General features: G+C 35.5%; 1 protein-coding gene across 4 annotated transcripts in view; it reads right to left on the reverse strand.

Annotated features, from left to right (window-relative positions):
* LOC123693207 (phosphatidate phosphatase LPIN2) overlaps window positions 1–11,528 on the reverse strand; it is a 35,851-nt gene extending 24,323 nt beyond the window's left edge. For 3 of the 4 annotated variants that reach the window (XR_006751663.1, XM_045638221.1, XM_045638209.1), the window contains exons 1-2: window positions 11,389–11,528; window positions 1,275–1,566 (exon numbers count right to left, since the gene is read on the reverse strand). Coding sequence is in view for 3 of the 4 variants with exons in the window: in XM_045638221.1 (XP_045494177.1) it covers window positions 1,275–1,454 (180 nt within the window). In the remaining variant the exon portion in view is untranslated. Of the gene's footprint in view, window positions 1–1,274; window positions 1,567–6,968; window positions 7,144–11,388 lie in introns of those variants that run through there. The other variant, XM_045638214.1, reaches the window with a different exon arrangement.
* Between the last annotated feature and the right edge of the window lie 1,668 nt (window positions 11,529–13,196).

A 13,196-nucleotide genomic window follows, 5' to 3' on the forward strand; every position in this document is an offset into this window, starting at 1 on the left:
AAATTAACAATGTAGTAAACCTTATGTATATATGTGTATCGCTTTCGTGCTCGTCTTACAAAATAATGCGTGAAATCATACTATGACGACAACTATTTATATTGTACGTAATTTCTTTACCAATTGAGTACACATTAATAACCAATTGGGCATTGTAATTAAAGATTACATTTATTGAAATTGTTTGTTAACGCCAATTGTTTCACCAGCAAATTAATATTGTCCGAATTAGCATACCGCCCTTTCATTTATTATATGTGCGAAATTGTAATATTTTCTTAGTCTTGAGAAAAATATCAAAAGTACCTAGTTAGCAACTAAATAATAAATAGGTATGTTTTACAAAACTGCGTTCATAATTGTTAGGAAAACTTCATGACGACTAAATTGGAACCTTTGTAATATAACAACTCACATAAAATCTTCCTACAATGTTGGTTCTATAAAAGTGTGTTTGATTTATATGTACCTATGTATATTTAATTCACACTTATCCGCCAATTACAAACATATACGTCCCATTATTTATTTAGACTGTAAATCTCAACATTTGCTTTTCAAAATTTATAGCAAATATAGAACCAAAACATGCACATTGTACGCAAAATCACGCCTACTTATTAATTACGCATGCACAATTTATATGACATTAAACATATTATTATTTTTTAAATGAAACTTTTCTACGCGTTCTGGTTCATAAAAAACGAGAGAATAATCTAACATTATATCTATAAGATAACCAATCCATTTCATTAGGAAGGCAACTTTTGGTATTGGCCTATTGAGGCAATACTTTTGACATGAATAAGAATGTAGCAACTTTATTATATAAACGTATTGGTACATCGTTGTAATATCAATAGCTTAATAGTGAAACCATAAATAAACATAAGGATCGAGCATAGATAATGTGTGTAAAAAATACACGTTCTTGAATTAAATATTTAAGCGGTCTATTATCGATAGGAAGGACACCAACTGATTAAATTTTGCTGTTTTTTAAATATGCATATAATATATTGACATAAAATTGAGAACTCGATCTCTAAGATTAAAATTATTTATCTATTTAAGCTGATAAATCAATATTGTAACAAAATGTCAAGGTTAAGTTTCATGTTAATCTAGTAAAGTTTATTTTTACAATATCTTAGCAGAGAAGTTTATTCAACGATTTAAGGTTGATACATTTACGTATTTAAGTTAGTAAAGTCTTATCCAACTAGAGAAATGCGAATCTGTTAATTGGTTATTATTAGAAAGAAAATTACCACTTTAAATCTGGAACGGAGCACGCCCAGTTTTCCAAAGCGCACGTGGAACGGGGAACACGTGAAGCTGCCATCGGGCTGCTCCACCACGATCACGTCGATGGCCCCCGTCAACGTCGCACTGTTTATCTCATTGTAGAACTTCTTGAAGAACGTACCGATGTAGTTCATAGAATACATGATTATAGCCGATTTTTTCTTCGCCTCTTGTTCACTTATTGCAATCAAGTGTCTGTGTTTTATTCTTAATCGACTTCAGAACAGATTAGCCCATCTTGAAACAGAGGAAAATCTGTAACAAATGGAAGTTTATTAATTTATTTGATGTCAGTCATAACAAAGTACCTAGGTACTTGTAGAAAATTGTACCCACTACCTACATTACATGGAATTTTATCGACCGAAGTAAAGGTCAAGCTACGTCAATGGCGATTATGACAATCTTATTAGTGTTCATGATAAATATATTAGCGGTCATCATATTACAGCTTCTAAAGTCAGTCTTACACCTACATTTTGTTCGGTAACAACGACTTTACGTCATTATGTAATAAAATTTTATATGTATTATCGACTTCAATCTAAATTCTAAGCGGACAAATTATAAGAGACATTGACATGATAATAAAATAAATAAGATAATTAAATTATCTTAAACCATCAGGCATTGTCATAATAATTATTATATCTACATTTTAAATTGATCAATCAACAATTTAATTTAAAACCAGCCGATTTGTTCAACACAAAAAGCAGCAACACAGTTTGACTTTGATTTTTTGTGCAAATACGAACCTCCACAATTAAAAAGAATCACGATGGTATAGGAATCCACGACAGTGCAAGTCGAACTTGACCGATTTTTTTAATCATATTACAGCTTATAAGTAATCACATATCCGCCGATAGCATAACAAGAATTTAGTTATCTGTCATAGGTATGTTATGAAATTTTGGACACGTAAACATGATAAAAAATAAAATTATGCGTACAAAATTACTATCAAAATGTATAATAGTTGAATTTTGTACTTAATAGTTGTATTTTTCAATATTATTCTATAATTTTGTATAAACAAATATCAAATATTATATTGTAATTTTTAAAGAATGGACTACTCATTCATCTATAATATTATAAAATAAAAAATAGCATAGGTACCTACCTAAAAATACCTTTAGTATTAAAGGTCCTACCTATCGTCAATAAAAAAAAAAAACGTAACGTTATAAGTAGGTAACGTTCGTTTTTGCGAACATAACATTCAGAAAAAATATCATCAGAATATGAGCACCTGTCTTAAATACAATATACACCCTTTTTTTTTTTTTTCAAGTGGGGAAATCTTGCCTAAGATACCCACGGCTCCCGGGGAAGGAGCCGTGGGTTATGTCGGATTCCTACCGACCAAAACCCCACCGTGTACCAACGCGCTGCTTTAGACGGGATGCGGGTACACATTCGCAATCTTCCGCATGTCCCGCCCAGCAGTTGCCCGTTTCCAGGCTCTCCACCACTTGCCTGTTTCCAGGCCCTCCACCAAATGCCCACCCCGGGGTGGCGCAAGCCGTACACGAGCTCACGCCACCCACTCGCCGATGATGGATTGTTCCCCGTTCCATCATCGGCGTTCCCCAAACCCTCGACCCCAGCACTGACCGGCCGAAGGACGCGCGCCGAAAGGCCCTCCGAAACGTGAGTCACGCGTCAAACGACCCTCCGGCGCACTTTTATAGAGGTTTCCCTCGCAGCCCCCACCTCACACCAGAGGTGGCGGCCCTCGTTCCGGCCCCACGGACCGGATTACGAGTTGGCAGACGGCTGTCTCAGGACAGCCGCCGCCCTACACCCACCTACAGGAGTCACCACGTGTCACAAAAGTGACGCGTCGGGATCCCGCCCCCTGTTTTGTTGGTAGTTAGACTACCAACAAAAAACAACGCGCGCGGCCTCTGGCCGCCATCCATCGCCGCAAAGCGCAGCCCCCTGCCAGTCGGTCGGAACGAGACCCAAGCGAGCCCCGATCGACCTTCCAACCCCGTTTTGCCCAGCCAAATTACCAGGCCGCGACCACTAGCCGCCATCCCTCGCCGTACCACAACGGCACCTGAGCCAATTCTGGCCCCCCGGAGGATCCTAGCCAGCTAGCCAGCCATCCAGCCGCCCAGCCAGCCAGCCGGACAACCAGCCGGTGACAGCATGCCAGCCAGCCGCCGTCCAAAGCAGCCAGCCAGCCAACCGGTGGAGCAGCCGGTTTCAGCCAGCCTGCCAGCCGGCCCCCTAGCCAGCCAGCGAGGCAGCCGGTGTGACCAGCCGGTTTCAGCCAGCCCGGCCAGCCGGCCTTCAAGCCAGCCAGCCAGCTATATGGATCCCTGGCCGTCGAACCAATCGTGTCGTCAGACGACAGACCGGCCTTTCAGCCCCTCCGCGTCCAATTAGCTTCACTCAGAGTACACGAGGGCACTCCAAGCTACTGAGCCCCCCCGGCCACGACAAGGCTTGGAACTGATTGGGGGGGAAATACAATATACACCCACCTTAACTAATTCCTAACAAATAACAATACAGTATGTAGGTAATTAACCCATTGAGCCCCGAGCGGCCCGATCGGACCACGACACAAATCACAATAGATTTTCTATTGTGTCTGTGATTCCGGGGGCTGAGTTATTACATTAATTATTAATAATTTATGTGTAAGGAACTAATATTCTTTTCCTTTCAATTTCATAACAATGAACATGAGTTACAAACGTTGACCTATTTATTATGTATTATTATGATTCACGCATAACTGCGAATCACATGACAAAGGAAATCTTAAACGTAGGAACCTACCTAACATTTATATGATGGAATACGTCATGTCGATGATTGTAAGTACCAAGGTAAGTACCCCTCATTATATCTTTCATTTATAAATATGTATGTACCTGGTGCATTCAATAAGTACCTAGCCTCATCACCAGGGGGCGCTATTGTTTCAAAATAGGTTTACCACAATGTAGCTCATTCTTTTTTAAGTATTTTTTTTTTAATTTTCATTCCAATCCCTTCATTTGTTTTAATTTGACAACCTATGGAAGCGAACGTATCGATCGGTTTTACAAAAATGGAAAAAGAGCAATATCGTTCGGTGATTTGATTCCTATTTTTGTACGGGAAAGAGCGTATCGAAATCAAAGGCCGCTTGGATGCTGTGTACGGTGACTCTTCTCCATCGATAGCCACCCTCAAGAATTGGTTCAACGAGTTTGCACGTGGCCGTACGTCGGTTTTTGATGAACCACGTCCAGGTGCACCAAAAACAGCTGCTACGGAGGAAAACATTAAAAAAATCCATGATCTCGTATTGACAAATCGCCGATTGAAGGTTCGGGAGCTAGCTGAGACTGTAGGCATTTCAGAAGGAACAGTCAATCATATTCTTCACGAGGAACTCGGCATGAGAAAGCTGTCGGCGCGATGGGTGCCGCATTTACTCACACCGGAAAACAAGCGCAACAGTGAGCCCACGTCGGAGACGTGTTTGGCGTTGTTTAAGCGGAATCCAGGGATGTTTTTGCGTCGTTTTGTGACAGTCGATGAAACCTGGATTCACTGGTACACACCAGAGACCAAGAAGCAATCAAAACAATGGATCCAGACCGGGGAACGTACTCCAAAGAAGGCGAAAACTGTAAAATCGGCCACAAAAGTTATGGCCACCATTTTCTGGGATTCACAAGGAGTTGTCTGCATCGATTACCTCGAGAAGGGTAAACCAATTACAGGACTTTACTATGCCAATTTATTGGACCGATTCGACGCCGAATTAAAGAAAAAACGACCCCATCTGGCTAAGAAAAAGGTGCTGTTACACCACGACAACGCACTGGTTTACACGTCTGCCGTTGCCATGGCCAAATTGGTCGAATTATGCTACGAATTGCTGCTTTATCCACCGTATTCTCCAGATTTAGCCCCTGGTGACTTCTTTCTGTTTCCTAATCTGAAAAAATCCCTCGTCGGGAATAGATATGGATCAAATGAGGAGGTTATAGCTGCCACGGAGGCCTATTTTACAGAGTTTGAGAAAACATATTTTTCGGACGGGTTAAAAAAGTTGGAGCATCGCTGGACTAAGTATATTGAACTAAAAGGAGAGATGTTGAAAAATAAATTGCTACTTTTCCAAAATTTTCGTATACTTTTTCTAGGCTAAGTATTTATTGAATCGCCCTCGTATTTAGATTTCATTCACCTCAGTTCTTGTGCCTTTCCGTGACATTGGCTCTAGCTTCATACCTACGCTAACGCACGTGGTTTTTTCATGACAATCTTCGTTGAGGACTCTGAACCTCACTTCAAACACCAAAGAGAATGACTAATCCGAGTAAAATAGAAATATGAATTTACAAGTGTATAGGTAATTGGTAAGTAGGTATACATATATGGGTCTTGGATCGCACATCAGACTTGATAATCACACAAACTAGTGATTTAAACTACCTAATAAAAAAATAATCTTTAATTAAACTGCAAAATATGAAATACCAATAGCCATATTTATTTTCTTATTCAATTAGGTATGTACTGAACAAATCCAAAGTGCCAAAATTCGCATGGAGCTGAAAATTAATACGAATGTTCGGAATAAGTACATTTTATAAATGAAAATGTAAAAAAAAATCTCAAGGATGTAGGTACCTAAATGCATATTGTTTTATAGGCAAACGGTATACCTACTTATTCTAAGATAAAAATAAGTTAGACAAACAAGATTTTTTTTTTCAAGAATGATTAGTTACTAAACACAGAAAATATTCCTGTAAATAAAGCTGATAATGACGAAAATGTTCTAATACCTAATTCAATTTTTGCCTAAATGTTCATATGTATTCTTTCGGTAATTTGACTGGATATAGGTAGGTATTTCAACTTTAGTTTAAACGACCTAATAAAGTCGAATTATCCTTGGTATAGTCAAAACATATTTAATATACCTACCTACCTATATGATAATAACTATATCTTCATTTTAAAATCTAAGTTAAAATCAAATTGAATTCGTGTTTACTATACATTCAAATCCACCTATACACATACTAAGGATTTTTTATACCCAGTTTTCAGTTTTACATAAATCAGCGTTAAATTTACAAAAAAAAATTACAATAATGTTGTGATACATAATAACAATAAGTGCATTCAAAGGAACTTCTTAGAAAAAAAATGTATAAAGAATCTTGAAAGTTTTAAGAATAGCATATATACTTACCTAGGTAACTTTTTTCATTGCTCTCTTACACTTAAATTATTAAATAACAATAATACAATACCTAATAGAAATAATAGTGTAGTGTGCTGTGTGGGGCACTTTTAAAACTCACTTACTCAGCTCTACTAAAACTATTACAGGATGATATTTTTAAATACCTATGTATTTTAAATTCAAAGGTAATTAGTAATAACATATGTATACATAATTATAATTCTTGGTAGATGTAATCTTTCTCATAAGGTCGATTAAAATTAAATTTTTATGAAAATAAAAGAATAGAAAATTTAACGAGCCTTTGAATTCATAAAAATAAAATGAATAATTTAAAATTTCATAAACAAAATAAAATGTTAATCTTGAATCTTGATGAAAATTTTATATAAATATATTAATAAGTAGTTAGGACTAAAAAGTAAACATAAAACAATACCTAATTAGAAAACCGATGACACCAAACTTGTACACTAGTCTTTGCACTTTTTCGTCTTTTATCCAAGGAAGTATGATGCACTTATTTCGTAAACAAATGCACACGCCGATTTTACAAATAAAAAATGATACGTCGTGTTAACTGTATCGAATACGCTTACAAACTGCTGAATGGCGTGTTCACAGTCGCTCGCCACTCACGTTACCGTGATACGTTGGTGTTGCAGATTACGTGACGTCGAATGATTGTACGCACACTAGTACGTACATAATATAGTATCGTTCCACAGAGCCCTGCTTCAGGGAAACCGACCGGCCCAATACGCGTGTTGGATGGCGTGATGTCGTACCACTCCGTTGTGAAAGTCACTTCAGTAGAACGAGCTCAGTCTAATTATTGGTTATCAATACTTTTTCATAAATTATGATATATTAAATTATGATATAATGATATATTAAATATCACGTGATAAGTATTTTTTTGTTTCTTTCAAAATATTTAAAAGATATGAAATATGTATCAATATTCAAAAGCGCTTATCTTATTGTTCATATTAAATTAAAGCTAATCTGAAGGTATGATTATTAATTATTATTAATACTGCCTTTGATATCAAGTTTTTGCTCATAAATTAATTCAGAAACAATTTTTTTTATTTTATTAGTGCTGAAGCACTTCATATCTTTTTTCTCGTGATATAATATTTTTATTATATTATAGGTACTTACTTACATAATTTTATTTTAGTTAACAAATTTGGTGTCGTTTCAAAAGAAAATTACCTTGAATAATGAATTCCTCTTGATTATAATCGGTTAAAATATGTATAATTATAACTATATATTTATGTATTGTTGACATGCATCTAGGATCTAGAATCTATATTTGTTATATTTATTAATTTAAATTTTTATTTAAATTTATGATTAAAATTATTGACTTGAATAATTAATTTTTCCCCTCAAGAGGTGATTCAAGAATCGGTTTGTTCAAGGCTATTATTTATTAAATCAAATTTTTAAATGGCAAAGCGCCTTATTCGTCTAATAATGGGTGTGTCATGACGTAGTGTTTACGAGACATTTATCTACTTGCCTCCTGCGTATTATTAAAATTTACAAGGCCAGTATTTTGTAGTCGATAATAGAAGGCATATAATACTGAACCGTATTCTAGTAACGTTAAGCATCACATTTGTTCAGATACCCCATTGAAAGTTTAAAACACTAGTAACACAACAATTCTTCGTGCAGTAAATTCTAATGCGCATTTTGCAAAGTATTGGCAGCACTATAAAGAAAAACAAAAACATGTTTTGCATTATGTAACTGAATCAGAGTAAACAAGATTATGTACTTCCTTCTCCATTGAGAGCCTATGTAAATACCAAAGATTTTGGACGATTTCGATATGGTGAACTAAACACCAACGAACATTAACCGCTTTTCATTCTGTTTTCTATCTAGGCTTAGTATCTAGGTATACAAAGTTATGTTTACTAAATCGACTTTTGTGCGTATAAAATATAAATAGTTTACATAAATTTTGTCTATCAGTTTTCAAAATATTTTAAACTAGCTTTCCACCCGCAGCTTCGCCCGCAAAGTCAAAGAAAAACCCGCATAGTTCTCGTTCCAGTGGGATTTCCGGGATAAAACCTAAACTATTTCCCGGAGTAAAAAGTAGCCTATGTCCTTTCTCGGGTATCAAAATATCTCTATACCAAATTTCATGCAAATTGGTTCAGTAGTTAAGGCGTGATTGAGTAACAGACAGACAGACAGAGTTACTTTCGCATTTATAATATGTATTATAGTATGGATTGATTGGTTTTTTTAATCAACTCGGTTTTCGGTTCTCAGCTCAGAGATTTTGAAACGTGAATGTTTCTTTTTCACTATTTAAAGATTTTATGTAAAAAAATATTTATATGTCCCCGTCACGTCAGTTATCATCACGAAGCGCTACGATATGTAACTAACTTTCCGCCCTTACGCTGAAGCATAAAGATTTTAAAGAGTGTATTTGCTTGTTTGTTAGACGCGCTTATCTCAGGAACTGTTAGACCAAATTAAAAATATCTGTCACCATTGGATATTTACGAGGGGAGTTCTATGTATTTTCGGTATTGGGGAGATTTAATATTATTACCGTAAGTATTATACCGAGACCGACTTTAGTTAAAATATATCAATAAGTAACAAAATTATCAGAGGGTAGTTATATAAAATTTCATGTTGTTAAAATTAAAAAAAAATTGAAATTTTACTTCGTTCGTTTGTTTGCGACCCAGTCAAAGACGGCAAAAATAATCGATGCGAATATGTTTAACTTTTTGTTATTACTAAACAAGGAAAAAAACTTGAGATGTGTCAATGGACACCGGATGGAAAGAAGTTCTATGACAGCGAAACACGCGCAGGACGCATGGCTTATAATAATGGCATTTATTTATTCAGCCAAACCAACAGTAAATACATACAAATCATGCAAGCTTAAATCACATGGCAATGGCATAAAGTGTTGTTACAAATTTTGGTCTCAATTCCGTCTAGACAAAATAGTAACAATTTATTTATAAAGACTTAGTTATTCAATAACGCCATGCAGAAAGTGTATTTAAAAAAGGCAGGGAAAGTAATTAGGACAATCACGGCGGTAATCAAAGAAAAAACAAGAAGTTGCCGTTGATGTTTGAGTGGTGAAAAGAAAGCTGGCAAAGGAAGAGCAGTTTCCTCACAACAAGGCATCATTTCAAAAAATACCTCAACTCTCCCATATTTATTTTTTATGTAGTGTATTTTTGTGTGTATTTTTTTATGAAGGTTAAACTTATCAAGGTCTTTTTTCTCACAAAATGTACCAAAAATACATTTTTTTGACAACAAATTATTTGAAAGTTTAAAATATTCATAGAGAAAACAAGTGTAGCATGCTTCATTTCTTTCTTTCTTCTCCACTTGATAACACAACCTTACAAATTCACAATCACAACCAATTATTTGCAATCAGAAAAGCATGCGTGAAAATCAGTATATATATGTACACTACGTCTTGTACTTCAGTTGTGTAGCAAATTCATGAATATGGGATATTGTAGAAGTATTATTGATGATGTTCTGATACTATTGATTAAGTAGAACACAGTTTAAAGTTTTTTTTTTTATATTATTCCATAAAGTACAACAATAGTTCGACTTATACAAATAAAACATAAACATGTACCGCGGGCGTAGCCAGAGTAGACCGCTAGTCCAATATAAAATAGACTCAGGATCAATACACAATCCAATAGGCAATATTCATTATCCGTTTAACTTTGTCATAACTCCTTTAAGATTCACATTATCTCAGGTGTATGCCCAAATTGAATTATATTATTAACATAAAGCAACATAGATACTAGCTTCCGCCCGCGACTCCGTCCGCGCGGATGTCGGTCTTTGCGTGGATGGTTTATTTCTCCATTTTGAGTAACTCGGACAATGACATCTTATAAATATCTATTGGACCCAAATACGGCTAGGTCTATAATAATACGCAACGTGTGTTCGCGGTAAGTACCTACTACAGAACAATGTCTATGGATAACTCAAAAATTGAGATTAATTTTTTTTCTACGTATTTTTCCAGGATAAAAAGTATCCTATTTTACGCCCAGGATAATAAGGTATAATTATACCAAGTTTCATCGAAATCGAACCGGTAGTTTTCACGTGATGTCTTCACATACAGACAGACAGACAGACAGACAGACAAAAAATTTTTTAATCACATATTTGGGTTTGGTATCGATCCAGTAACACCCCCTGCTAGTTATTTTTTCAATATTTTTAATGTACAGAATTGACCCTTCTACAGATTTATTATATGTATAGATGTACCTAGTATTAAATGTGTTTATAGGAATAATCAACTGATAATTACTATTCTATTAAAAATTGTTAACAAAGTATCATTACAATGGTTATTTAGTTTTAATTAAGAAAGTTTTCTAAAGAAAACTTTAGTACCTACTTAAGAGAAATATCAAAAATACATGCTGGTTCTTCTTATAATTAATTACTAGGTATATAAAATTTATAAATTTGCATCAAGGTAGATTGTATAGAATATAGATAAAACAAAATAGGTATCTCTAGTTACATTCAGTACATACCTACCAGCCACAAATTGAAAACAAAAAATAATAATACATTCCGACCTACAAATTCGGAACTTCTTTAAAGTTCCCTTTATTTCGCTGGAATCATGAATATTATATATTTTACAATCATGTTTAAAAACATAAGTTATAATAATTAATATTACTGGACCCTCACTTTTTGGTCGCGTAAATGCTCTAATATTATTTTCCTTTGTTTATCCTCTCCTACCTATTCGTAAAATCGAAATAAATTGTACCACATTTTACACTTACGTTATCGATGATAAATTTTCTGAGCTAACACTATATTAATAACAGACACTATAAGTTATTTTTGGTGAAATACTATTTTTTAAAACACAGAACAAAGAAATCACTATTTATTCAACAACATCTAGAACAGCGCTTCTTGAAACTTGATCTAAAAATTAGAAATCGACAATCGTCAATTGTCAAATCGCACAGACTCACCACAGACTAGGTACATAGTACATAGACCACAACATAGACACTTAGACAGATAATTTTTTTAGGGTTTTAGGTTTACAGATTATTAAACAAAAATTTAACAAAGTGGAAAAAAAGATATAAATAATAATAATAATTAATAGGTTATTTTCACAGTTATTTTCATAAATATTTCAGAATTATTAAGGTAAGGTGTTTGCGTGGTGTTTGCTAAGGGTGTTTGTGTAACCGCACTGGCAACACCTTCAAAAATCTATCACAAAGTTTTACAAAATGACCGGTTATTTTCGAAATAGAGGTCCGACCCCGGACCCGCGTCCGGCCGTCCGACCAAGACCAACAGCACTAGGGTCTAGCCACTATGCCACAGTCTAGACTCTAGGGCCTAGGCGTTTGTGCACTGCAGCGTAGGTAGCCGGTAGCGATGCGACAAATCTTGAGGTATACGCACTACGCGACAAGACGTGTCGTGTCGAACTGTTATGCGTTATACTCACGATAAATTGTTATACATATATCTAAGTTATCGAGACAGTGCATCTAAAAATGTTTGTTTAGATAAAATATGTTATATGATATGTTGGTTTGTACTTATGGTTTATTTCTCCCAAATTTCTCCATATAAGCGGAAGCTTACCAAAAACGGTCCGAGCGAGAGGTTACCCAACGGGAAATGGTGTGGGAAATGGTCACAGGAAATGGTCTTGTCTTTTTCTAACGTTCTGACACTTCAATAAAAAACAATGATAATTGATGTTTGTTGAAATGGTAGATAGGGCTGTGGTTAGGGTGACCATGAATTTTGTTTGACTTTGCATTATTATGTAACAACAATTTTTGTCTGTCTGTTTGTTCCAACTAATCTCAGGAACGGTTGGACAGATTTTGACGGGACTTTCTCTGACAAATAGCTGTTATTGGAGTAACTTGGCTATTGATATTATAAGGCTTAGGATACTTTATATACCGATGTTCCCACAGCCGCAGGAACATTAGGATTAAAAAGAAAAACTCATTCACGCGCGCGGTTGAAACCGCGGGGCGCAAATAGTAAATAATAAAATATTACATTGCCGGCATTTGAAACGGTATATAGCTCATATTGATCTAATTGGAGTTATTGGTATAAAAAAAGACGGGTTGCACTCCGGGAGTGCCGGCAGAAGTGAAAACGCGCGTAGTAGAGGGGATAGCTGTCTACTGTCCATCCGTCTTACGCTTTCTTCCTCGATCAGGTCACGTGTCCTGACGCGAGTTTAAGATTTTATACCCATTACAGAAAAAGTGGTCAACGCCGCTAAAGAAGTTTTCACTTCAAAAATGTCTTAATTCGTATATAAAAAATTAGATCAACGGTAATAAAAACTAGAAAATACGGCGCCTATAACGAGGGTTGTGTGTGTGGATGGAGGGCGTTAAGTACTAATATTATAAAGCTGAAGAGTTTGTTTGAACGCGCTAATCTCGAGAACTACTGGTCCGATTTAAAAAATGCTTTCGGTGTTAGCTCATTTATCGAGGAAGGTTATAGGCTATATATCATCACGGTAAGACCAACAGGAGAGGAGCTACAGGGGTAAAACCGCGCGGGGCAGCTAGTAAATAATACAAAG

Source organism: Colias croceus, chromosome 1, assembly GCF_905220415.1.
Source record: "Colias croceus chromosome 1, ilColCroc2.1".
In the NCBI taxonomy this organism is placed as follows: Eukaryota; Metazoa; Arthropoda; class Insecta; order Lepidoptera; family Pieridae; genus Colias; species Colias croceus.